At 40.8% G+C, this 27,095-nt stretch overlaps 1 protein-coding gene across 3 annotated transcripts; it reads right to left on the reverse strand.

Moving 5' to 3' along the window:
• Positions 1-8,257: 8,257 nt before the first annotated feature.
• casc3.S (CASC3, exon junction complex subunit S homeolog) lies at positions 8,258-26,098 on the reverse strand. 3 transcript variants are annotated; one of them, NM_001089089.2, is made up of 14 exons: positions 25,700-26,011; positions 24,725-24,752; positions 23,577-23,614; positions 21,878-22,024; positions 21,036-21,187; positions 20,750-20,929; positions 20,006-20,667; positions 19,726-19,787; positions 19,287-19,395; positions 19,044-19,142; positions 18,276-18,490; positions 17,992-18,126; positions 9,873-9,914; positions 8,258-8,812 (listed from the first exon to the last, which is right to left on the reverse strand). In NM_001089089.2, the coding sequence occupies exons 1-13, from the start codon at positions 25,913-25,915 to the stop codon at positions 9,882-9,884; spliced, it is 2,076 nt and encodes a 691-aa protein (NP_001082558.2). In that variant the 5' UTR covers positions 25,916-26,011; the 3' UTR covers positions 8,258-8,812; positions 9,873-9,881. The 3 variants fall into 3 exon arrangements, with proteins under 3 accessions (NP_001082558.2, XP_041433644.1, XP_041433643.1); XM_041577710.1 differs by lacking the exons at positions 8,258-8,812; positions 9,873-9,914 and adding an exon at positions 14,305-14,615 and having other exon boundaries at positions 23,577-23,611; positions 25,700-26,098; XM_041577709.1 differs by lacking the exons at positions 8,258-8,812; positions 9,873-9,914 and adding an exon at positions 14,305-14,615 and having other exon boundaries at positions 25,700-26,098.
• Positions 26,099-27,095: the final 997 nt, after the last annotated feature.

The raw sequence follows: 27,095 nt of genomic DNA on the forward strand, positions 1-27,095 counted from the left end.
CAGACTCCCAATGAAAATCGTACGATCGGCAATACACGCAGAGATATTATCAGCAGCTGATGACATAAATCTTTTAACCTGGACGATAAACCAAATGACCAATCTCCATGGGACAGAAAGTGTCGGGACTCTCCACACATGGTCTAAAAATCTAAAGAATCGAGGATTCGTACAATCGGATCTTGCGTCTATGGCCAGCTTAATCTCCTGCCTCACAAGGCAGCTTCTGGCAACTGAAGATGGCGGTACAGGTTCAGATTTTATTTGCCACACGATGAACGTACGGATATCGATCGTACGTTTTAATGCAATGCACTAAAACAGAACTACTGATTTAAATTGTATGGTTCAAGTCAGAAAAATAAATGGGACGATGATCTGGCCATTCATTGAACAGTAGCAACAGTCACTCATGGATAAAACGTGCAACGATATTATTGTCATAAAATGTTCCAAACTCTGATCAAGTCAATGTCCGATTGGCAGAACAATTATTACAGCCCACTCATGGTTCGAAAATGGAACAAAATTTTTTTGGAAGGACTTTATCAGTGCGTGCATGGCCAGTATATGTTCTCCTGCTGGTGATTTACATTACTGCCACTGCACAATGACTTTTTTTTTTTTTTTAACAGCTGATGTTTTTTTTGAAGATGCGTCATTCGAGCTTTCGAACTCTCCCAGCAGACTATATCTCATACTTCTCTTTTGGTACGCTCCTATTCACATTCCAGTCTCTTATTCAAGTCACAGCCTGGTTGCTAAGATAAATTGGACCAGTGTTGGACTAGGATGCCAGGGGAACACCAGAAAACCTTAGACTGGGGGCCCACCTTAGACCATGGACTCACTTTCTAAACTATTATTCCTCACTCAACCTCTTTATTATCCTAGTCTTTTAGCTACTTAATATATTCTTCCATTATTATGCATTTGTTTCCCATAAAGAAATACGGAATTACCATAAAATATGCTAAATGGTTATAAGCGGACACTTGGGCCCACTGAGAGTTTTCCTGGTATCCCGGTGGGCCAGTACGACACTGAATTGGACCCTAGCAACCAAATAGCTGAAATTACCTAACTGGAGAGCTGCTCCACAAAAAGCTAAATGAAATATATAAAAAAACATAAGAAAAGAGCAGCCTACTTCATACTTAATGAACCCTCTCTCGTTACACTGGAGAATAGTAGTAGTTACAGGGAATATCGACGGTACAATCGACATTGCATATATACGGTGCAGTGCATTCACGGGACACGTGCTGTAGCAGCTTGATAGGCAACTCTTATTTGGAGCTATAGATGGAGATGTTAAAAATGAATGAGTGGGTAGGATATACTGTAGAATTACGAGGAACAGTTCGGGTTGCCACCTTTTCTGGAAAAAAATACTGGCCTTCCTATATATTTAACTTTTTTCCCTATAAAATAACATTGGGATCAACCATCATTTTTGCCCGTCAGGCCCGTAAAATACCGGCCAGGTGGCAACCCTAGGAACAGTACAGTTTGCTTTAGAATTTCAGAAGAGAAAATGTCACCATAGCCTATACAATAGCAAACACAAGCAGCCATGACATTTACAGGCCGTATTTAATCTATACAGAATTTGACAGATTTGAGAGTAGCTTTTGCTGAAAAAAAAAAACGAATTCATACTATAGGCACGTCATTTATTAGCAGAATGTAAACGGAGTGTACAGTTTCCACCTCCGCTTTTATTTTCCTTTCCGTGTATGTTTGGAACAGACGCCACACAAGCTGTGACAAGCACATTGGTTCCTGTGCTGTGAGAAGAATTAAGGATGTTAACCCCCAGCTCACAACGTAGATGAACAAGCACAAAGTAGATGAACTTATTTCTTTAATTTTAGGAGGGATTAAGGCTCTATGCACCCTCATCATAAAACCTCAACTTTACACAAGTATTGGAGGCACACCTTCCCCCCCCTTGTGCCTCCACCATTACGGCCACAATAATAATCTCTCGTTGTGCCAACGCCCACACGAGGAGAGGTTCAAACTTCAGGTAAACATAGTATGTCGTAAGGACATGTCAGGGAAAGGTGGGGAGGGCAGGATTCAACCTGTCACATTTACTAACACTTTCCTCCCCAACACAAATAGAGCAGGACGATACTGTTCGGTCATTCATCCCAACCGACTATACTAAATATACAGAGAGGCATATGCACAGCTTTAGTAGGTCAGCCACCCTCTGACACTTGCTGGCCAATGGCACACAATGAAAATGTTAAACTCGGTAATCTCCCAGCAACTCCTGATAACACGGCTGGGGTTGTAATAAAAGATGGCCACATACGGGCAGATTGTGTTGCGCCGTTGTGAATGATCTTAACGGCTACATATTCGATTTAACAGATGATATGCCCATCCACGGTTAATGATATGTGAGGAGACTTTGGTCAAATCTTTTGTTGTGTTGGCTACAAGATCAAACATATACATGTATTAACCAATCGCTGTCCGTTCCTTTGTTTAGTTTTGCAAAAAATTTTACATTTGCTTAATGATGGTTATATGATTGTCCCGTTCACTGACTGGTTTCATGAGGAAGATTTAAACCCATCCAATCAACTGTTGGGCAATTTTGTCAAAACAATACGATCATTTGCACCCAGTCAACGTTAACGATGAAAATAATTTTTTCAGATCATGCTAAAATCTTGTTTAATTAAATAATATATCATTCTGAGCAAAAAGACAATGAAATGAGAAGGCAAATCATTTGTATAAGTTTGGACATCTACAGAGCAACCATCCCAAACAGCACCACGCAAAACCCCAATACCTTCCTGAGACACCGTCTCTGACCACTTGACCATTCCTACTTTACATGAACTACCGACAACCATGTGAATAGTGTGTCTCCATAAATTGTCCTTTATCTTCTTCCAGTTTCCAAACTGCAAGTTCATGACTGTTGGGACTTGGAACCCCACCCCTATTGTTGCCAGTTGTCCTCTTGTTCTTATCCATTCAACTCTTTCCAAGCCAAATTGTCTTATATTAACTGGATATTCTTATAATGTATAGTGTGGACTCTTGTTATCCAAGTGGTCATTTTAATTTGGTCAAAATTATCCAAGGTAATTACTATTTGGTCTAGGTTCCATTTGTTTTATTTGCTGCCAAGCTGTAACCATCATGGAGTCATCACAATTACCACAATCCTGGTCTTTGGTTATACAAGATACTTTATTTCAAGAGTTTTCTCAGTCTGATTCTAGCCAGTGTTGGCCTCTATCGTATTTCCAGATTGCTGAACAACCTCCTCCAATATTTCTTCTCTCATACCTTCAGCTTACAAGTTTATCACCACGACTGTGGTTATAATATACAGCCTTGTCTAATAATCCCCTTCGCAATCTGTACTCAATATTTCTCCATATTCAGTCTTAACGGTGTTTTCTTGCCCAGTGTATATGTTCCTTTTAAGAACCAATCAAGTCAATACCCCAGTACATTCCAGCATTTTAAATGGTTACCACAACTAAAAGCTAAGCTGTAGCAAATTAAGCCCATGTAAGCTTTTTTTACCATGTCCACCATAGCATGGCAATACCTTCTCTTGTTCCTCTGCTTTAAAGCAATTCCCTTTCAATGTAGGGCTCAGAAGCATGTATCCGTTAACTTTTACAAAATGTTATTCAAATGTGCCATTGTGTCAAATGCAATATTTAATGGAGTAAAAGCAGGAACTGAGCAGATAGAAAGACAAGTTAGTAGTAGAAATGTCACTAATTGAAAACCTCGAGTCTGGGTGGAAGGTTGTCTTGAGAAGCAAAACCTGTGGTGGGCATTGAAAAAAACCAAAAACACATACTTGTGAAAATACATTTCTAATGCTTGTGTCAGATCAGGTGTGTCACTGGGTACATGCCAGTTGGCACCATGCAATGTTGCCACTGCCGATTTAAGGGAATCTGAAACAAAGAATAAAGGTGCAATTGTCTGCACACGTGCTTATACAGGCACTGAGCCACCAACAGGCTTCAATGTTACACCTTCTTGGTACCTGACAAGTATATTGAACGTCCCAAGTCTAGTTGTCCAACAGCGGCAACTGCAGCGACATTCTCTTCAGTGGAACATCTGGAGGAACCAAACTGACTGATACCAAAGGTTTCCCCACACCAGGCCTTGGGTCTCCTCCAACTTTCTCAAAGAGTTTGGCCATAAGAAGATGGAAGTGAATGACTTTTACTTCACTGCAGGTGCAAACTGAAAAACAACTGTGAAGTCAACACCGTTCATTGACAGTTGCACACATGGCCATCAAACAAAAGGTTGAGGCATAACCCAAAATGTTGTATAAAGAAAGACAATAAAGAGGCTTTTGGCAACAGTAATGGCGGCACTTCAGCACGCCACGACTAAGTGATACAGAGCTAAATTCTCTACAAAAGAGAACCATCTGTCGTTTCAATCCCGCAGGTTGCTCTTAGAGATGCCCCCATTTCACTAAAACTGCTTCATAACCAACTTAAAAGTGGATTTGGAAGTCAATATTTCTTTCTTATACAGTTACTTCTAAATAATAATAGACCCCCATTTAAACAAAAATACATTCCGTTATTACCCCTCAGGGTTACACCATATGTTATGTACCTCCAAAAATGCATGCAGGAGATGTCAGAACACAGAGGGTAAGAGTATTCATGCTGTGCATGGACAGATGATTTTTCTTTTCCTATTATTATCTAGAGAAAATATGGTCTGTTAACCTGTTCATTATGTAAGCAAGGCCACAGTCATAAAGGTAAAGGTAACCACTCCTCCTCGAAGCACGTGGCATATTAAGCACAGCCATCTGTACATGAATAAATCTTCAGTCTCATTTTTCACTTTTTATGGAAATCCTTTGCAGCCACTGTGTTTTGTCAAATTTCATATACACACAGGTATGTAAGGCTCTCGCACATATAAGAGGCTCCAGAACCTGGGTGCTGTCCACATTAGCAATAAACATCCAGAAGTTAAAGAAGTTTAAAAACACATCAGTTAATAGTACTGCTCCAGCAGAATTCTGCACTGAAATCCATTTCTCAAAAGAGCAAACAGATTTTTTTATATTCAATTTTGAAATCTGACATGGGGCTAGACATATTGTCAATTTCCCAGCTACCCCTGGTCATGTGACTTGTGCCTGCACTTTAGGAGAGAAGTGCTTTCTGGCAGGCTGCTGTTTTTCCTTCTCAATGTAACTGAATGTGTCTCAGTGGGACCTGGATTTTACTATTGAGTGTTGTTCTTAGATCTACCAGGCAGCTGTTATCTTGTGTTAGGGAGCTGCTATCTGGTTACCTTCCCATTGTTCTTTTGTTTGGCTGCTGGGGGGAAAGGGAGGGGGGATATCACTCCAACTTGCAGTACAGCAGAAAAGAGAAACTGGTTTATCAGAGCACAAGTCACATGACCAGGGGCAGCTGGGAAATTGCCAAAATGTCTAGCCCCATGTCAGATTTCAAAATTGAATATAAAACAATCTGTTTGCTCTTTTGAGAAATGGATTTCAGTGCAGAATTCTGCCGGAGCAGCACTATTAACGGATTCATTTTGAAAAAAAAAATTTTTTTTCCCATGACAGTATCCCTTTAAGGAACACCACATTCACAGGACTAATTGCAGTGGTAAGAGACTGCCGATTGCTCAGACTTTTCAACCTGTTCCTTATCTTCTGGCCATATTATTTATAGATATATACATACACGGTCTCCAACGCATCCACACCTCTTTCAAATAAAAAAAATGACGTGCAAAGGTCAAAGTGATTATTTTAGAAAAAAAGACTGGACTAGCACTTCCTTATGCAAATGTTATTGCATCACAAGTAATTGTCCAACGTTTTGGTTCTCATTGGCACAGGTACAATCACATAAAGAAGTACCTGCACTGCAGACGGGTGGGTAAAACATTGTTCCATTCAGGGGCGTAACTACAGAGGAAGCAGACCCTGCGGCTGCAGGGGAGCCTAGGAGATATAGGGGGCCCCGTGAGGCCCAAACATGGAGCAATTTCAACATCTATTGGTACAGGACAAACTCTGGATATGTTTGTAAAATTAATTTGCTGTGGGGCCCAGTAACATCTGGTTACGCCACTGGTTACATTATATTAAAGCATAAAAACAGTTTACAAAAAACATATGGATGTTCCCCAGAAACCACAATAGCTCCATCATGTTAAAAAGAAGCGATACATGGAAAATGGTTTCCCCCACTAACAGAGGCTAGCAGGGCCAATTAGAGGGACAATACTATTTTTCTAAAAAAAAAATGCCCCCATGTCAGTTTTCTATCTTCCTATATTTCCCCACCTTTGTCCCACGTCCCTTCTCTTCATTGGAGCTTACCTTCTCCTGCACACATGCTTCTGTCTGCAATTTTCCAAATTCTGGCTGCTGTAAGGCCTCAAGCACGTAGGAGTTTGGTCTGATTTCATCAGGAACTGGATCAGAACAGCAGTGTCACAAAGCAGGGCTTCCATCCATTCAGATTGGGCTCGCACCTTTGCCAAACATGTACCTGTATCCTAAGAGGTCTTAGCCCTACTGTAAACAGGCCAGAAGGTTAGTTTTAATCTAATTCAGATAGGTATTTGCGTTGATAAGATCATAAGCCCCGTGATTACGGGATGCATTATACGTGAACCTACAGTCCAAATGGCAGTGCTTCAAGGAATCAGAACTAGTGAATGTTCAATACCAAGATTCCCTCAAATTGATAGTTTTCCAGCGATACTACCTGTTTGCTCGTTTGCACTTTTTTTTTGGACAGTAGACGTCATCCTCACCAAACACTGGGCAGAAATGAGACTTCCAGGCCAAATTTGAAAACGTTCCCTTAGTGGGTTGAAAGAGTTATTGAGTATGACAGTAGAATGTTAGCAACGAGGGATAAAAAGGGGTTAGTAGAATTCCTTAGCGCAACAATCTCCTGATCCAGGCAGAGAATGAACACATCGAGGACCGTCAAGCTTTTAGGTATGGAACATACAAACCCTTTTGGTCAGCATCTTAATCTAAATCATGAGCTTAATGCTACCAGTAATGAATACCAATCATTCAGCGTTGCTGGCATAACTCAAGATAAGCAGACAGTTTTCAGAAAACAATAATGACATGTTTTCTTTGTAGTATCTTTAAAGGGATACTGTCATGGGAAAAAACATTTTTTTCCAAAATGAATCAGTTAATAGTGCTGCTCCAGCAGAATTCTGCACTGAAATCCATTTCTCAAAAGAGCAAACTGATTTTTTTATATTCGATTTTGAAATCTGACATGGGGCTAGACATTTTGTCAATTTCCCAGCTGCCCCAAGTCATGTGACTTGTGCTCTGATAAACTTCAATCACTCTTTACTGCAAGTTGGACTGATATCACCCCCTCCCTTTCCCCCCAGCAGCCAAACAACAGAACAATGGGAAGGTAACCAGATAGCAGCTCCCTAACACAAGATAACAGCTGCCTGGTAGATCTAAGAACAACACTCAATAGTAAAACCCCATGTCCCACTGAGACACATTCAGTTACATTTAAAGGAAAAACAGCAGCCTGCCAGAAAGCATTTCTCTCCTAAAGTGCAGGTACAATTCACATGACTGGGGGCAGCTGGGAAATTGACAATATGTCTAGCCCCATGTCAGATTTCAAAATTGAATATAAAAAAAATCTGTTTGATCTTTTGAGAAATGGATTTCAGTGCAGAATTCTGCTGGAGCAGCACTATTAACTGATGCGTTTTGAAAAAAAATGTTTTTCCCATGACAGTATCCCTTTAATAAAATATAGGGTTTAAATGATTTGTCCACCATTGCATTCTGTTTTTATTTGAATTTCGTGTGTCCCAACTTTTTATTGGAAGCAGGCTTGTATATCACTAAATATTTCCATTTTACCTTGAGTCCCCGTTTTATGATGGCCTGCTCCCCAAGAGATCCCCCCAGCATTGTGCCGCAGGCAGGTACCTCTTATTCTAGCTTTGCAGTCGCATAACTTTAAGGTTAGTCGCTGTAAGACAGAATGACGCACTCAAACCTGCTGCAAACGCACAAAATTATTTTATTCCATTACTGGGATAAAACCAAAGACGATGCACTTGTGTTCACAAACTCTTTACGTCCTTACAGAGCTAGAAGGAAAAACTGATCCAAGAATCTTTTGCGACAGTAAAAACAACAGGGTGCATTCGTGTGTGGGGAAAATTAAGAAATTAAAAGAGGGGGAAAAAAAAGAATCTGTCTTTGGATATATGTTGAAACACATTCTCATTATGTAAGCATGGAATGTCTTTAAATAAATCAATGTTTATATTACTCACATCTGTCACATACTGAGATTTAACATTTAATGTCATGCAAAAATTTATTGATTGACGATAAATACTGAACACTTGGATAATGGATCAATGAAAAACTGGCTAATATTTCCATGGCCCTCTTTGCATGATATTAATAGGGATTTCCTGGATATTCAACAGAATTTCAGAAAATGCACAAACAAAAACGTCCCTACGGTAACAATAATAGCTTTTAGGCAACACCACGGCTTGTATGTGGATGGTCTCTGATCAGCTCAAGAATGACAAGAAATAAAACAATGAACTTATGGGTGTTAAAGCCCCAAGCCTATACAAGGGTTTGTTTCTGAAAGGAGCACCACATCCTAGGACAAGACATCAGGGAAAAAAAAAGGTCATCAAATGGATGTAGAATCGGTTGCATCACAAAAGTTGGTTTCAAATGATAACGGTCATTTGTGGCACATGTAGAATCTCCAAAGGTCGTCTGCAAAGGAGGACAGAAGAAATATAAGATACATAGAAAGAAGAAATGGGCCAACTTAATTTCATTTTTCATGTCAAATGCATTTCCCCCTCGCTAGATGTGCTGATAATTCCTTCATTTGTCTGGAGGAAGCAATTATCATAGTGTCTTCCCCAGGCAAGGACTTCTTTTGGGACTTTCTAAAAGAATTACGCCATTGTATGGTCACATCCTTGCAAATAATCTACCAGCCCAACTCAATCTTGGGAATACCTTCTTACTTTTCCATTGATTCTAATTTGATTTATTTGTATTAATAGGGATGCAATGAATCCAGGATTCAGTTCAGGATTCGGCCTTTTTCAGCAGGATTCAAAATAAGCCGATTCCTTGTGCCTGGCCCACCCAAATCTGAATTTGCATATGCAAATTTTGGGTGTGGAGGGAAATCGGGTGACCTTTCGTCACAAAAATTTCCACTTTTTCCTTTCCCACCCTAATTTGCATATTCAAAGTAGGATTCGGAGTCTGTTTGGTATTCGGCCGAACTGATCACGTAGGACTCAAGGATTTGGCTGAATCCCAAATAGTGGGTTCGGTGCATCCCTAGTATTAAAGTCTAAACGGTGTAAGATACACATGGGCCAGTTGGTTAATTTAGTAGTACTGATTCTCCACTTGCGTTCCTCTTCAGAAACGGCAACAGGGCGACAATCCATCGTGTGGAGCTCGATTTCACCTCCCGGGCTATCTTCTATAGAAGGCAGGAAGGAGAAATCGAGCAATGCATGATGGATCGTCACTCTGTCTCCGTTTCTGAAGAATCTGTAAGTTATTTCTTAAGACGAATTTAAAGTTAAAAGTGTATTGGTGTTTTTTTAAGTTAAGTACAAACAATTTTTTTTTAGAATTTTTTTTTGTTACGGGTCCTTTAAGTGGGGGACCAAACCATTAAATTTGGTTTTGACCAAACATGTGAATTTCTCATCTGCCTGCCTCATGGAAACATATTCAATAGAAACCCATCGTAACTGAAGTCAATCTGTATAAAATATAGTGAATTTCTGCTACTGTTACTTACCCAGGGGTTTCAGAATGTGAGGGCGACTGGGAGCGACTGTGGCTGAAAAGAAAATAAATTATGAGACATATGTCTTATTAAACGTTTTTTTTGGTGCCAGCCCATATCTACTCCAGGTTGTGTTTTGGGGCACAGATAACCAGGGTAGCATAAATGACCCAATGCAGTAATACTAGCACCCCATTATCTATAAAACACAAGCTGGTTAAAAAAGAAAACCTACTTTAATAGGAGGCCACGCCAAACTCAACCCCAGCCTTTTGGTGGTTATTTAATGAAAACCCTGCGTCTATATGTGTAAATTGGTAAAACAAAGGGACTTCCAAGTCCATCATGTGTCAAATAATCGCTATGTTGATCAATCAGGCAGGTAGTGCAATCGATTTATGTATTTAAGGAAATGAGCCCACTTAGTGCCGCCATTTCTTGAAGCCACCCTTCACATGAGGACATTTGCTCTACACCTTGACTTGATGCTCCACAATGAGCAAGAAGTGAAGTAAGAGCTTGTTCAGTGCTCCAAGGACACAAAGAGAAGACTAACATTTCCAGGATAATTGGGGAAATATAATACACCATTGCATCTGGCAAAGACACCTTGTAGAATGACCTTAACACAACAGGAGAGGGAAAGACTTGGAGCACAGGGCTCCCATATTCTGATATAAAAAAACCAGCCATGCAAGTACCAGAAAATTGGAGCCACAAATCTTTAAGGATCTGAAAGCCAGACTCTTTTGGAAGCACCGAATTAAACAAATGAAATTGGTAACAGCTGCACAGCCTGAAGAACTATATATTAACCAACGCACTTGAAGCTTCTGAAGGCTCCGCACAACAGTTTGGTGGAAGCTTTGTCTAAAGAAAAAGACCTCAAGAGACAGATGTAAAAACTACTGTGCATGGGTTTGGAAATGAAAGAGAATCGGGTGCTACGAATAAAGTCGTTTGTCATAAAAGAACCTTCTTGGGACAGATGGATAAGAATTTTGGAGAGGTCGCTGTGAAGACATACCCTGGAGTTATGGTTAAATGTCATACGATAAATCTGGGACAATTTTGATCCTCCAATTAGAACATTTCATACGAAGTCTCTCCAACTAATATTATACCCGTCACATTTTCAATGTAAATTTTTCCAGAAAATTGGAGCTTTGGTCACCCCCTTCCTAGAAGTCCTAATTTAAGCAAGACTCAAACCCAAAAAAAGGGATAAATCTTACCATAAAATGGGAGAGGTCATAGATAAATCAGGGCAACACTGGAGATGAATGGTCATGACCAGGACCTGGATTTTCTATTCCTCAATATAAGGAACTTTATCCTAATTGCACAATGTTCTTGTACTAATGGGAACATTTGCAACAAAAGTAGCACTAAACTAATTCTACATTCACACAAAGTGCGACAGTTTGGCCTTCTAAGCCACAAGCAACAAATCCCTACCCTATCTGCGGGTATTGGCAGCAAAAACATGATCCATATTTGTGTGTTAAATGATGAAAAGACGTTTTGCTCTGCTTGTTATCCTCAAAGTGCCGAGCGAAGTTACTGGAATAAATGTCAGAGTCCCACCCTGGCATTTTGGTATTTCTTTGGAAAACCATTCATTTTGGATGTTCTACAGCGAGCGGTAACAAGATAGCATTTAACAGCTCTGAAATTGGAAATAATCGAGTCAGCATTAAGGAACAATGTGGCGGAGATGGTGAGGAGATTGTTATCGCTGTTCATTATCAGCTCATTTCTTAAAATTCTCACCCCAGTTTCCAAGTGTGATAGTTGCACCTATGTCTATAGAACACCGTGTGCTGAAGTGGATCGACAGCTGAAGATCTTGCATAGAGCAAACGCATTCTAGTTCTTCGATTTCAACCCTTTAAAGCAGACAAATCGGTGTACAATATTTGAAGTTTTTAACCCTTTTAAAGGGGAATTATCTCTAAAATTAAAATTTAATTTAAGTTTCATCATACTGAAATAAGAAACTTTCTAAATACAATCAGTTAAATATTCTGAACTGTTTCTGAAATAATCAAGTTTATCTTCACTATTCCTCTCTCAGCATCTGTTTCTCTTCATTCTCTCTTCATGCAGCAGTTGGGTGTCAGATATTCACTGACAGTTACATCCAATATATCTTATAGGGGGGTTCCTTTCCTAGCAGATGAATTAGAGTTCACTCAAATAACCGATTCCAGTACAAACAAAATGTAACAAAATAACTGCCTTTTGCACAAATCCTGCATGTAGAGAGACATGATGTCTGGTGAGTTTAATAGAGTGACCTCTAATACATCTTCTAGGCAAAAGGAGCCCCCCTATAAGATATATTGGATCTGTCAATGAATATCTGACACCCAGCCAGACATCATGTCTCTCTACATGCAGTTTCTTCTGGTCAGACGACAACTGTCCATACCTGGCTGAAGGCTTGTCGATAACACCATCCCATTGTCGATAGAACCATTCTACTGTATCTGGCTGATGAAGCGTGAGTAAATAAAGGGAAAGCTGAAGTCTAATTTCCCAATGGCAGCTTTCACCTCCACTATATTCATTACAAAATCGAATGCAACATATAGAGAGACAGTTAAGATGTGTCAGACAGCACTGGAGTTACTGCATGAAGTTTTGGGCACAAATACTATATCACTGTAATCATCTGATATCTAATATATAAACCATCATGGCAGACAAATCGCTTGGGTCGATTCGCACACAAAAATTCTTCCAAGGCCCCACCCTTCGGATTTGCATACGCCAATTCTGGGAGCAAGAGGGTTGTTTTTATAGCTTTATATTATATATATGTTTAGTCCATATATTATTGGACAGCGCCTTCAGTTTAGAAATGACAGCAATGCAATTGCACACACAACAAACTCAAAAAAGTAACACGGAGGTCCACAGACTTGAACCATTAAACATTATTACAGAACCCTTACGCTTGGTCACAAGCATTGGAAGACACCAGATGGGATAATCTTAGCGCCCTCTGGTGTACACAGAAAGCAAAGGCTACAGCAGTGGGCTAATCTCTGCAGTTAGTCTCTTAAATACTGATGAGCCCCATGTCCGCCAGGTTTAATGCATCTTCTGTTTCTGTGGCAGTAGGGATGGCAATTGCCAAAGCTGCCACAACAGTTGAAGAAAATCTTCGCAGCTGAAAGTAGACTTGGGGGTCTAGTAAGGCGACAATTAGCAGTTATTTTTTTATCCAAAAAATGATATTGCTGTGGGGTGTAGTAATGTAGTCTAGTTGCACCACTGGCAACAGCGAGGAAAGTTCTTGATTCTGCCTCAACTGGTTTCCGTTACAAAGAGATCCAGAAGACGAGTGGAGCATCAAGATGAGGGGATGAAGTTAAGGGCTGGATATAAACGAATTGATAAACTCAACTCCAATCCGTGAGCAGGAAAGGGACAGTTCCATTAACTCCAGCAAATTCCCAAGCGGTTGGGCCTTGCCTCTGTACCAAGTCCAAATTTCTACTTGAAGGGGCTGGTAAGGCTAGAGTAGTTGGTTTTAGAGGGGCAAGAAGTACAAAACAGGCACCTCTCCATAGTAATGATCCAAGAGCTCTGTAGCGTAAATAACACTGTTTTTCTATTTCTGCTTCTTGCTGTCATGTCACTTCTGTTCATCGGGATGGAAGGAGACAAGACACAGATCCAAAATGATTAGTAAAGTACAGGTGTCCTTCATTGACACTTGCTTCAGGCGTTGTGTAGTTGTGTAAGACTGAATGGAACAGCATCATCGTCTCAAATTTAATCCACTTACCTTGTCTCAAACGTGAGTGGGGGCAAATTGACGTTCTATATCAGAGGAAGGGGATGTTGGTATAAGGACTGTGATTGGCTATTTGGTAGCTCATATGTGGACTAGCAGACTGAGTAGATTCGCATAATTGGTGCAGCCAAAACTTGCCTCCAAGCCAGGAATTTAAAAAAAAATAAGCACTTGCTTTTAGGCCACTTCAAGCATGTTGCTCATGGGCCACTGACTGGGGGAAATCACTGACCTTATACAAATGAAGACTGAGCAGCTATAGGATAAGGTCCAAAATATGTCAAGCTCTGACCAATGGGGACAAATGGAGACCTTTGAGTCTCTACTAGGCCCTGCTGGCAGTGATAACACAGAGTCACGCTACCTGGAACAGTGCTGGTGTAACCCCTTAAAAGCAAGACTATAGCACAAAACCATGTTTTGTGGTTCGAAGAGGAAATCTCCCAAAATGTTTACTAGTTTCTTTTAGCAGTTTTTTTTTTAAGGTCTGTTAAGGTCAAGAAAAAGACTGCAAATAAAATATACTGTAACCTTTAGGCAGCCGAGGCAGTCGGGTTAACACTTGTACTAATAAGACTTTTTGGCCAAGGAGGAAAAACTCTGAACTGTTGCTAAATTCATTACTTTGAGCCCTAGTCCTGTTTTAATGACAATCATTTAATCATCAGTCACATTTGTATTTCTTGTTACAGACTCACGGACATTAAAAGAAGAAGAACAAAAAAACAAATCTCTTAATCAGCAGCTTTCACTTCATGCCCCCCTTACTAATGCCTTAATTGGGACGCATCTAATATAGAGGTCCTCTTTAACTGGTCTGTGCACCACCATGTTTGGAATCAGGAGGCGTAAAATACAGGAATGAGTCTTCTCAGGTTTAAATTCAGGGCAGACAGGCTCCCGGGTTACCATTTGCTTTTCTCTTTCATCTTCGTGTGACGGTTTTCCTGGAGAGGCAGAAAATTAGCAGCTTAGAGGGGTTAAAAAGATCCTGTTTAATGTCACGGATGGGGAAGACGAGATGTGATCGGGTGGCGTATAAGGAACGCACAAACAAATGTGTTACTGATCTGGGAGAGAACAGGAGATCCCGAAGATAGAATGAATAGGATAGAAGAATGTTCTCAAAGGACATCTGCCACCCATACTGCTGCCTACCTTCTCCATTCCTTGGTTTTTTGCCCTTTGTATCACATATAAACACGATACAAGGCAATTAGAATCCAGCTTTGAAAGAACTCAAGACCCTCCAGAAGACGCAACGTAGCACAGTTAATTAACCAGTAAATGACATGCTGTATAATGTCATATAAAGATGGATCAAGATCCTGTAAGAAGGCCAGTGGCAAAGGAATAAAGTTCCATAAAAGGGCCACATCGGGCCGGCTAGAGAGCTCAGCTAAAGGACTAAAAGTATATAGTTCAGGAATGTAACAAAATACATGCACTTTAGTCTTATGACAATAAAGTACAGTATATAAGATATAAAAGTTTCCAGTGAAGAGTTTCATCTGTTTCATGATGCAAGGACTCCAATAATTGCTTTCTCTAAAGCAGTCTTCAGTCTTAACCAGCGACTTAAATGGTTCATTCGGCCGTAAAACACACAACTGTCCCTATTAAAATAAGATCCATCGTTATCTCAAGCGCAAATTCCCTGCAGAAATAATTGGAGCCACTGAGCACACTCTCGTTTGGTCATTAGCATCAGTTCTTCCCCGATGTGCCTGACCGCGTACAAAAGTAAAAGGATTAAGACCTTTTTATATCGGCTCATTATATGAACTCTCGGGAAGCACTACGGTGAGCTTCTGTGGTAACGAACAAGCGTTAAGGGCTGCAACCCTGAATGCCACAAATGTGAATATCTGCGTTTCTTCATTCAGGGGTGCACCCCTTAACGCTTGTTCGTTACCACAAAAGTTCACAGTAAAGGTTAATTGCCACAAATGTGAATATCTGTGTTTCTTCAATTAACCTTTCAATGCATTCCATACTTGTATCTGTAATTCTTTCCTTGCGTCCAACCTATTTTTCTGGATGAATCCTAATCTTCTAATCTTGGAAGTGTCTCATTGAAGGAGAAACTCAACGTAGGAAACCGTAGAATAAAAATGTGAAAAACCTATTGTTTGCCTATACCAAGTGCAGTTGCGGGTATCATAACAACACAACCAATCCATTTATGAACAACAGCTTTGCACATTTCTTTGTCACATACAAATGATTGAGAGTTTTCCCCACACTGGACACATTTAATGTGGTGGATCAAGTTTAGCTGAGCAGACCCAGACATTTTGGAAAAAGTGAGAGCATTGTGCATTGAAAGTAAAGAGTACATGTATGTTCAGTACTTCTGTCCATGCGGTTTCTGATTAGGCTGCTGAACCTGCAGAGAAGCATTACTTACATCTGGCATAAAACATTTGCATTTATAGAAGAATCCAAAGTGCTTCCCATATATATACTACTTACAAATGCAAAATCTAGATCTAAAAATAACAAAAAACAACCCAACAGAAGTCTCAAAAGATGAAGCAAACGGCGCAAAACCGTTTATCTGAAAGAAAAGCTCATTTTCATTTGATTATGGCTCATCTCAAAGGATCATAAGAATACTTTAAAAAACCCAACTATGGAAGGTGTTAATAAATATCAAGTAGACATTTTACATTGTGATTATAGCAGATAATTATTTTGAACTTAAAGTAGGGATATAATTGCTATAGTGGCTTTGCAGGTGGTTTTTTTTTTGTTTTATGTCATGTCCCAAAACCCACAAACCATGGGAACCTTAAAAGGGGTTGTTCACCTTTAAATTAACTGTTAGTATGATGTACAGAGGGATATTTTGAGACAATTTGCAATTGGTTTTCTTTTTTGTTATTTGTGGCTTTTGAGTTATTTAGCTTTTTATTCAGCAGCTCTCCAGTTTGTAAGTTCAGCAATCTGGTTGCTAAGTAACAAATTCCCCTAGCAACCTTGCGCTGATTTGAATAAGAGACTGGAATATGAATAGGAGAGGCCTGAATAGAAAGATGAAAGATTTCAGCAGGTATCTGGTTGCTAAGGTCCAAATTCCCCTAGCAACCATGCACTGATTTGAATAAGAGACTGGAATATGAATAGGAGAGGCCTGAATAGAAATATGAAAGATTTCAGCAGGTATCTGGTTGCTAAGGTCCAAATTCCCCTAGCAACCATACATTGATGTGAATAAGAGACTGGAATAGGAATAGGAGAGGCCTGAATAGAAAGATGAAAGATTTCAGCAGGTATCTGGTTGCTAAGGTCCAAATTCCCCTAGCAACCATGCATTGATGTGAATAAGAGACTGGAATATGAATAGGAGAGGCCTGAATAGAAAGATGAGTAATTAAAAAGTGGCAACAGCAATATATTTATAGCCTTACAGAGCATTTGTTTTTTTAGATGAGTCAGTGACCCCCATTTGAAAGCTGGAAAGAATCAGAAGAAGGCAAATAATTCAAAAACTAGGGATGCACCGAATCCACTATTTTCGATTTGGCCGAAGCCCCGAATCCTTCTCGAAAGAGTTGGCCGAATACCGAACCAAATCCTAATTTGCATATGCAAATTAGGGGTGGGAAGGGGAAAACATTTTTTACTTCCTTGTTTTGTGACAAAAAGTCACGTGATTTCCCTCCCCGCCCATAATTTAAATATACAAATTAGAATTAGGTTCGGCCGGGCAGAAGGATTTGGCCGAATCCTGCTGAAAAAAGCCGAATCCCGAACTGAATCCTGGATTTGGTGCATCCCTATCAAAAACTATAATTCTAAGCAACGTTTCCATTGGTCTTTAATTTTTTTAGCCATTCTATAACATACTAAAAGTTAACTTAAAGGTCAACCACCCCTTTAAGCAAAATAGTCACACCCCCTACTACACAGAAAAGCACCACTTTTTATGAATATTGAAAAAAAAAAAAAAAATCTTAGCAAGTTAATGGGTTTGTGCTTAGCAAATGTTTATAGAAACCATTGGTCAGACCAAAACTTGGTCAGAAAGAGAATAATGTTTCATAGTTAAATTGGGTTGAAAAAAGACAAAGTCCATCAAGTCCAACCCCTCCAAATGAAAACCCAGCATCCATACACACACCCCTCCCTACTGTCACATAAATGATATATACCCATATCTATACTAACTATAGAGTTTAATAACTATATATAATAATGTATATTGTCTTGATACAAAGTATAGTCTAGTGACATACCCTGACTAACTGCTGGATGACGGTTACATGAAATGCAATTATTATGTGTGTGGTCAATCAAAAATCCTAAAATGCCACTTACCTCTGGTGGTGGGGGTTTGATGGTGACTGGCTGAGAGGTCCGTCTTGGAGGAGAAGGCTTTGGCAGTACTTGCTGCTGTACTTGCTGCTGTACAGGGTTATAATAAGTCACCCCTCCGTACACCTGGGACTGGGCCTGAATTGTACAAAGACATTAATAAATGCACAGTGACTTATAAAGTGGTTTGTCAACGTCCCTTTACAGATTTAATAACGTGGATGTCCACAGCTGCCTTTACAATACAAAGATGGCAGACACTGTGCTAAACATGCAGAGCTACCTACCTGTGCATTTGGGTAAAGATGAGCTGGTGGTGGAGGCAGAGCTCCTGGAGGGTATGGATAGGTGGGATTCCCAAAATTCATAACATTGGATGGAGCAGTAAAATATGGAGGAGGCAGGAGCTGCTGGGGTGGTGGCTGACCAGGTGTGAGAGAGACTGGAGCAGGGTAAATATTCGGGGTAGATATGGTAGCAGGAGACTGATGTGGGTGCATGCCTGTAATAAAAACACTATAGTTTAAACAAAAAATATTTCCTAAGCAACCAAAATAAATCCTGAAATCTCTGCAGAAAGCTTTTCTGTAATTAGCTGTGAATGTCAAAAGTTCCAGTAACACAAGGAAATTAAAATGCACTATAAATACATTTAGACACAAGAGTCACTTCGTCTGCATCTCCATAAACCTTATTTTAAAAATGATTTTTATTTTCCCTGGCTTATTTTCTCAGGGTAAAAAGTTCCAAGTTGGTGACGTCTATTATCTAAAGGGCTGTTACCTTTATCCGGTGGTTTTTGGTTTGTCATAGATAGGGTTGCCACCTGGCTGGTATTTAACTGGCCTTCCCGGTAAAAATGATGGTTGAACCCATGGTTATCAATAGGGAAAAAATATAAACATATAGGAAGGCCGGTATTTTTTTCCAGAAAAGGTGGCAACCCTAGTCATAGCAGATATCGGACACATTGCAGAGAAAAGTCCTTATGCCTTTATTTTGTTTTTGGGCAAGGCTGACATCATATTAATGGATAAATATATGTAGGCTGTTACCTGGGTGAGAAAGGTGCATTTCAGGTTGTACAATCATACCCTGAGGGGGCATAGAGGGTGAGCTGTCACCATGAGCATATATTGGTCCCTGGAACTGGACTGTAAATAGATAAAGATTTTTAAGACAGAAAGTTAATATTTCTGATAGAAACGTTGCATTTATTTTCATCTAACCTATTTTATCCACTTCCCCCCCCTGTATGCAGACTCTGACCTACCTAGAGTTTCCCCCCAACTACTTACGTGAATCATAATAATGACTTTCCATGAGGCTGATGTGCATGGCTGCAGGGTCTGGGACAGGCCTCTGACGCTGGGAAGAATACCTCTTGACACGACCAGCTTGAACTGCCTGGAAAAAAAGAAAACGAAAAACAAGATCTCTGATTTATTCTAGGCCTCCTTCTACACTGTAAAACTGCCTGAAGTTTATTATAGAAGAGTATATCATAGATTACAGAAGAGTGCGCATGATTTCCACACTTATTTTACATAATCCTACATGAACGACTGCATGATAACAAGTGGTGACTGCATGTCACAGTAAGTATAGTACTCATTTTAATTTTCATAACAACTATTTGTAACGTGAGGAAAAGGGGTTAAGTGAAAATGAAATGTTTGTGCGGGGACCTTATTTGATCAGGGACTTAAATGTATGCGCCTACTGGTTGCAACTTACCATGCCTTCCATCCGACTATACTGCGGTGGCCCAGCACCCATGTGCATGGGATTAGGAATACCTGTGAGAGAAACATAGTTATTACATTCTACACAACAGTAAAGTTGCCTTCTGATTAGGCTTCCAAAATGCTGGATGTTTTACCATATACTTCTCATCTAATTCTCTCATTAGGCAATTAAGATTATGACGACATCATAAAAACAAGTTCAAGAGGATTTCCAATAAAGTTTTTTTTTACAGTTCACCAATATGTATGGAAATGAATTCAGTCCTTACCACGAGGGGAAATGTATGCGGGCTGTCCTTGGTTCCAGCTCTGCTCTGAAAGGTTCATCTTGGACAACTCGTCGTCAATTCCAGACATTCCACCTTCTGCAGGAGGCTCCCAGTTGCCTTGCTTCACATTCAGTGGTGCAGGGGTGAACTCAGCAGCAACAGCAGGGGGCACAGGAGGTGGTGGGGGTAGTTCAGCAGCTGTAGTGTCCTCCATGCTCTTTCCTGTATCGCCAACTTTGATCCGACTCCTTCTAGCCCTAGAATAGGATTTCTTCTCGACTGGTCTGTCAGGAGGTGGTGGAGAAGGTTCTGCGGTTTGCTTCTCAGTGAATGCTTCTTCCTTGATGATAGGATCTGCTTCAGGCGAGTACTCTCTTGGAGGGGGTGGACCTTGGTCTGTGCTGCGTGATCTGTGCCCACCATAGTCCTGTCTGCGCTCATATGTGTGAGGTGCAGCCTCCTCCTCTGACTGGTAACTGGCACGGTTCTCTTTATATCCACCCTGCCGGGAGTAAGTCCTGGAGGGACCAACTTTGCTAGAGGGAGGTGCATTGCGATTGGTGTACGGCCGTAGAGGCTGGGTAACACCAGAGTCCTGGTACCGATTTGAAGGCCGACTAGGTTTCTCATCGTTTTCCTCTCTCCTAGAGGGGCTGCTGAATCTGCAAAAACATAAGTAAAAATGTAGCTACAAAAACATGGAAAACCTTTGCTTAACAGCAGTCTGATTAGCTATTTTCCTACCTGGGTTTTCCCGGCCGCCTGGGGTGGATTTCTTCTGGGTTTCTGCAAGATCGAATATCATAACCGTATATAGATACGAGCTCTTCACGAGACTTGGGGGCCTGTTCATCCTCACGGAACCGGTCATGTACCCATCTCCCCTCATCCTTCCAGAGTTTGCGTGGATGTCGACCCTTTGGCCTGGGGAGACCAGAAATGATTACATGACTGATATGGTAAGGAAGTTGCTTAGTAAAGGCAGAGTCGGGGAAATAGTAGAAACAGTCATATTTTTTGGGTTTTTTACCTGACTTCCTCATCATTGACATGTCCACGCAGGTCATGCTCAAAGAAAAGCCCTTTCCGAGGGATGTAAGCTGGATTCTTCCGGTCTTCATCGTCATCCAGCTGCTTCTGGGATTTCTTAGAGGTATTATTCTCTTCTGGTTCCGTGCTCTCCTAGGGTACAAATAGCTCACTAGTTATTTCGGCACTCTTAGCTTCCAAACATCATAGTAGTACATTCTGGCACATGATGCCATGGAAGGCAGAGAATAAAAACCAATAGCACTATGATGGGAGTCACGTTCTTGAGTGAGCTAGGATTGGGGTAGAAGCTTGACAGCTCGATATCTTGGTTAATGGTGAATTCAGAAACAATTTTAGGAACTGGAGTATAAAACTGTTCAGTACTGTTCAGTAATGGTAATATTTCTATTCTCTGTAGTCCTGGCTTCCTTCAGGGAACAAATCCCCACTGGGGAGAATGCCTTGCAACAAAGGAATAGGGACACCAAATAAGCAGTTTGGGATTTGGGTGGCAAATGAGAATATCTGATGGTGGCCAGGGATTAATGCTGAGAGATTGACAATTGAAGTAATTCCCTGGCAATTTGAGGCTGAGACTATAAGTGGTTGATCACTTGTGCAAGAATTTGGCTAGCTGGCCAACAGAATTAATACAGTGTACCAGAGCACAGGACCAAGTTTTAATTTTCTCTGTTAACCCAACCAGAAGCCAAGACAGGACATAAGGATTTGTGATAAGGTAAAACCCAGTTTAGGCAATATTGGTGGATGTTATAGTCCAGTTTCCCCTGTGTGCAACAGGCAGCTGAAAGAGAAAGAAGCATTTTATTCCTTCCATACCTGCCCGTCCCCACTCTGACGCTCCCCTGTCACTGCTCCCTTAGATTTAGGCTTCTGTTCTCTTGTAGCAGGTGCCTCCTCCACATTGTTCTCCTGTTTCAAGGTTGTCTTCAATGGATCTTCTTCACTGTTGTGAGCCTCCTCTTCCTTAACAGCAAATAAAATCTTTTATAATAAGAAATGCTTGGAAGGCAGGCCGAGCTTATCTGAGCTGGAAGCCCTATGTTAGATACAGCAGAGGCATTCACACAGATATTTTCTGAATTTCTTTAAAAAATGCATCTTTCTTATGCAACGATTTTATCCAGTAGTTACTGCAGAGCGTTGGCTCTACTGGCAAACTGAAGACCCTGCTACAAAAACCTACATTGTGTAAATGTTCGAGTGGATGAAAAGGAGATTTGTTGTATTAAAGCTCAAATGCAACAAGTATTATACAGCTGGCATTTGCAGCACCCAGCTATCCCTGGCATGGGCAAATAGGTGCCCCCCTATTTCTACAGTCTCCTTCCAGAGCCAAGTAGCTTTTCAATACAAATTTGCAGCATATACACAGTGATGACAATGTCATGCCAAATGACGCTTTTTGTGAATAAACTAAACCTTTTTTTTTTTTTTTGCACAAGAGTTTTTTTATTTAAAGGGAAACTAAAGTCTACAATAGAATAATGCTAGAAATGCTGTATTTTGTACACTAAACAAACTTACTGCACCACAAGCCTATTCGAACTGCTTAGGGATCGTCATAAATGATCAAAACAGCACAAGTCAAATAATATCTGCCAGAAGCCGATACACAAGACTGATTAATAATCAGAATATACAGACTGCACTGGCTCCTGTGTTGTCATGTAATCTAATGTGGATTTTATAGTTTTTGTTTTGTTTAATAAAAACTTTCTCCAACTCTGCAAAATAATCCTCCAAATAGAATCCCAGTTTATCTGTTTAAATCTGGCTCCATGATCTTTGTCCCTGCAGCTGGAGTTGGAAACAGTAAAGGGGATGTAAAGGCAAAAATAAAATCCAATACAAATCTCTACACAGTCGCCGACTGCTCTACAGGGAAACAAACAAAGCTGCTTGAGTTCTGCATGGCTGGGAAGTAAGGCGGGGGCTCCCCCTGCTGTTCATAAGTATGATTGTTTCCCTGCAGAGCAGTTAGGGACCGTCTGACAATTCCTATCCACAACAGTAAATGAAGGGAGAATTTCACTGCATACAGTCAGGTTTCTTATAAAAATGGTACACGTTTTTTAATTAAAGTATGTTGGAGATAGGATTCTTTTTCATTAAAAAAAGTAAAAATGGGATTTTATTTTTTTGCCTTTACATGGCCTTTAAACAAGACAAAACAATAAATATGTAAACCGAAGCAACGCGTGTCACTGGTTTTAAATGAGAAATCAGTCCATTGATTTACAACGTTTTCAGATGAAGATATCTATAAGAAGAGTTGTAGATATAGAAGAAATTATAGGTGGACATTGTTATCCCTAAACTGTACACTGGGCTCCATATCTCATCCATATGCGAGTTTAATCATGGCGATTACAAGGTTAATCCAGGAGTCCCGCGTGCACATCCAGTGAATAACTAAACGTTTTTTGCCATAAAACAGTACCGTTCGAAATCGCTTTTTTTGTACTTTTAATCCCTGAATCTAAACACAAAAAGACACAAAGAGGATCCCACTCACTTCAGACTCATCGGCGCTTTCGTAATCCGACAAAACTGCTGAAAAAAGGAGAAGTCGCAGTGAGCAGGTGAAATGAACGCGTCTGGTTTATGTTTTACCGTAACACTAATCACAGTAGTAATAGTCCTTCGTTTAAAGGGGGGCAACTGGGGGTTTCTAGGAACCAAAAGAAATGAAGGAACAGAAATAAAATAGAAGCCTCGCTGTCAATGTGTTTTGGTGGCTGGGGTGAGGTCAGTGACCCCTTAAATTATTTTGAGAAAGAAACAGAATAGAAAGACTTATGAATTAAAAAGTAAAAGTAGGGATGCACTGAATCCAGGTTTCAGCCTTTTTCAGAATCCTAATTTGAATATGTAAATTAGGGGCAAGGAGGGAAGTCGCGTGACTTTTTGTCACAAAACAAGGAAGTAAAATTGTTTTCCCCTATGCGCTTCTAATTTCCATATGCAAATTAGGATTCGGATTTGGTTCAGTATTCGGCAGAATCTTTCGCGAAGGATTCGAGGGTTCGGCCGAATCCAAAATAGTAGATTCAGCGCATCCTTAAAAATAAATCATCAAATGCATATACAGGTATGGGATCCGTTATCTGTAAACCCGTTACCCAGAAAGCTCCAAATTACAGAAAGGCCGTCTCCCATAGACTCTATTTTATCCAATTAATCCAAATGTTTCAAAATGATTTCCTTTTTCTCTGTAGTAATAAAACAGTCGCTTGTACTTGATCCCAACTAAGATATAATTAATCCTTATTGGAGGCAAAACCAGCCTGTTGGGTTTATTTTCTAGTAGACTTAAGGTATGAAGATCCAAATTATAGAATGATCCATTATCTGGAAACCCCAAGGTCCCAAGTATTCTGGATAACAGGTCCCATACCTCTACCTTGTACTTGATCCCAATTAAGATATAATTAATCCTTATTGGAAGCAAAACCAGCCTATTGGCTTTATTTCATGTTTATATGATTTTCTAGTAGACTTAATGTATGAAAATCCAAATTATGGAAAGATCTGTTATCCGGAAAAACCCAGGTCCTGAGCATTCTGGATAACAGGTCCCATACCTGTACTTTTTTAAAGAAGACTTCAGTTCTCCTGTAACAATAGCAAAACAAGGAAAGCCAGAGAAACACACACACTTACCATCCCCTTCAATTCCATCCTCACTTTCCTGCAAGTAATAAGAAAGACATTTGTTAAAGGCAAACTATACCTTCAGAATGAATAACCAAGACATAATGGACATCACAATAAGAGATCTGTTGAATTGTACCATACTGGCATTTATGTTTATAAGTAAACATTGCACTTTTTCCCATGAGCCATTGTGTGATGGTTTATAGGCTCACTCAGAGGTCACCTGACAGGAAGTAATTCAGAACCGTAACAGGAAGAAGTGTGAGAGTGAAAGAGACAGCTGTGTCCATTCATTGGCTGACGTCACGTAGCATGTATGTGTGAGAGCCCGTAACACTTGAAATTACATTTTTCATTGGAGATTATCTAATGGCAAATACTACATTTAAAAAAAAAAAGTATTTTTATGAAAATTTAGATGAAGAGGCGTTTTACACATGTTCTTCATCATGTTTATCCCTGCAATGTTCAGAGGGTGTGTGGTTCCCCCTTTACACGGGTTGTTCACCTTTGATTTAACGGTTTTCATTTTTTATCAGTTGTGGTTTTTGACTTATTTAGATTTTTACTCAGCAGGTAGGTGGTTGCTAAGGTCCAAATTCCCCTAGTAACCAGGCACTGATGTGAATAAGAGACTGGAATATGAAAGGGACTGAATGAAAGATTTCAGCAGGTATCTGGTTGCTAAGGTCCACATTCCCCTAGTAACCAGGCCGTGAGGTGAATAAGAGACTGGAATATGAACAGGAGAGAATATGAGGAATATAAAGTAACAATACAGGTGTAGCCTAGTTAGAGGAACAGATAAAGAGATACAGACAGACCCTACACTGACACATTGTTTATTCCTCGGGACATGTTTGCAGGTGTGGGCGGGACCGGTGGGCGGGGCGAGTGCGCAGCAGGGGTGCTGGGAGTTGTCGGGAGTGATGAGCGCAGAGGCGCGTGAGGTGACGGGAAGTGTCGGCAAATGTCACTCACACACTCGGACTCTTTCCCTTCCCTCGCCGGCTCGGCTCTCCGAGTCTCCTGCTCCGCTCTCGCCGGCTCGGTTTTGCTTTGCTCGGCTCTCTCTTGTCTGATGGGCCCGACCGACTCTCCCCCGGAGCCCGCGCTGTCACTGGCCGACTCCTCCTCTTCTCCCAACTCCTCGCTGTCTTGGGACGCTCGTCTCCTCCGCCGTCTCCTATCCGCCATGTCAGCTAGCGGGGAAATATTCAGCGACACTTCCGGACAACTACAGCTCCCACAACGCACCGCGCCCTTCCCTTAGGAGGGAAATGTGTAGAAACTACGATTCCCGTCGTGCAACGCGCTCGGTGGGGGCCGGAAGCTAAAGTACGCCAATGGCTATGCTACACCCCCAGAATGCAGCGCGCCCGGCCTAAGGACTTGTCTTGACTGGACTTGCAACGTCACACAGCGGGATGTACCAACTTGGCTGAGGGGCGGGGGAGGATTCCTCAAGTCAACGCCCAACCATCGCGATTAGTCAAGTGTAACTTGTTCATTGGGGTTTTATGTAAAATGTTCTGAATTCTTCCCTTGTCCCATACACCCTCGTGTGTAAGTAAAGGCTCCTGTGGAGGTCTCCAGCTTTCACATGGGAGTCGCCGACCCCATCTCTATAAAGTCAGCTGTAGACATGCAGATTTTACCCTTGTACATCGCCACTGACCATTCACATGAAATAAAGTAGTTGTGGCCGTGACTAGAGTTGCCACCTGGCCGGTATTTTACTTGCCTGGCAGGCCTCTCCTATTCATATTCCAGTCTCTTATTCACATCAGTGCATGGTTGCTAGGAGAATTTGGACCTTAGCAACCAGATACCTGCTGAAATCTTTCTATTCAGGCCTCTCCCATTCATATTCCAGTCTCTTATTCACATCAGTGCATGGTTGCTAGGGGATTTTGGACCCTAGCAACCAGATACCTGCTGAAATCTTTCTATTCAGGCCTCTCCTATTCATATTCCGGTCTCTTATTCATATCAGTGCATGGTTGCTAGGGGAATTTGGACCCTAGCAACCAGCTACCTGCTGAAATCTTTCTATTCAGGCCTCTCCTATTCATATTCCAGTCTCTTATTCAAATCAGTGCATGGTTGCTAGGGGAATTTGGACCTTAGCAACCACATACCTGCTGAAATCATGAATCTTTCTATTCAGGCCTCTCCTATTCATATTCCAGTCTCTTATTCACATCAGTGCATGGTTGCTAGGGGAATATGGACCCTAGCAACCAGTTACCTGCTGAAATCTTTCTATTCAGGCCTCTCCTATTCATATTCCAGTCTCTTATTCAAATTAGTGCATGGTTGCTAGGGGAATTTGGGCCTTAGCAATCAGATACCTGCTGAAATCTTTCATCTTTCT

Source organism: Xenopus laevis, chromosome 9_10S (genome assembly GCF_017654675.1).
Source record: "Xenopus laevis strain J_2021 chromosome 9_10S, Xenopus_laevis_v10.1, whole genome shotgun sequence".
Lineage (NCBI taxonomy): Eukaryota > Metazoa > Chordata > Amphibia > Anura > Pipidae > Xenopus > Xenopus laevis.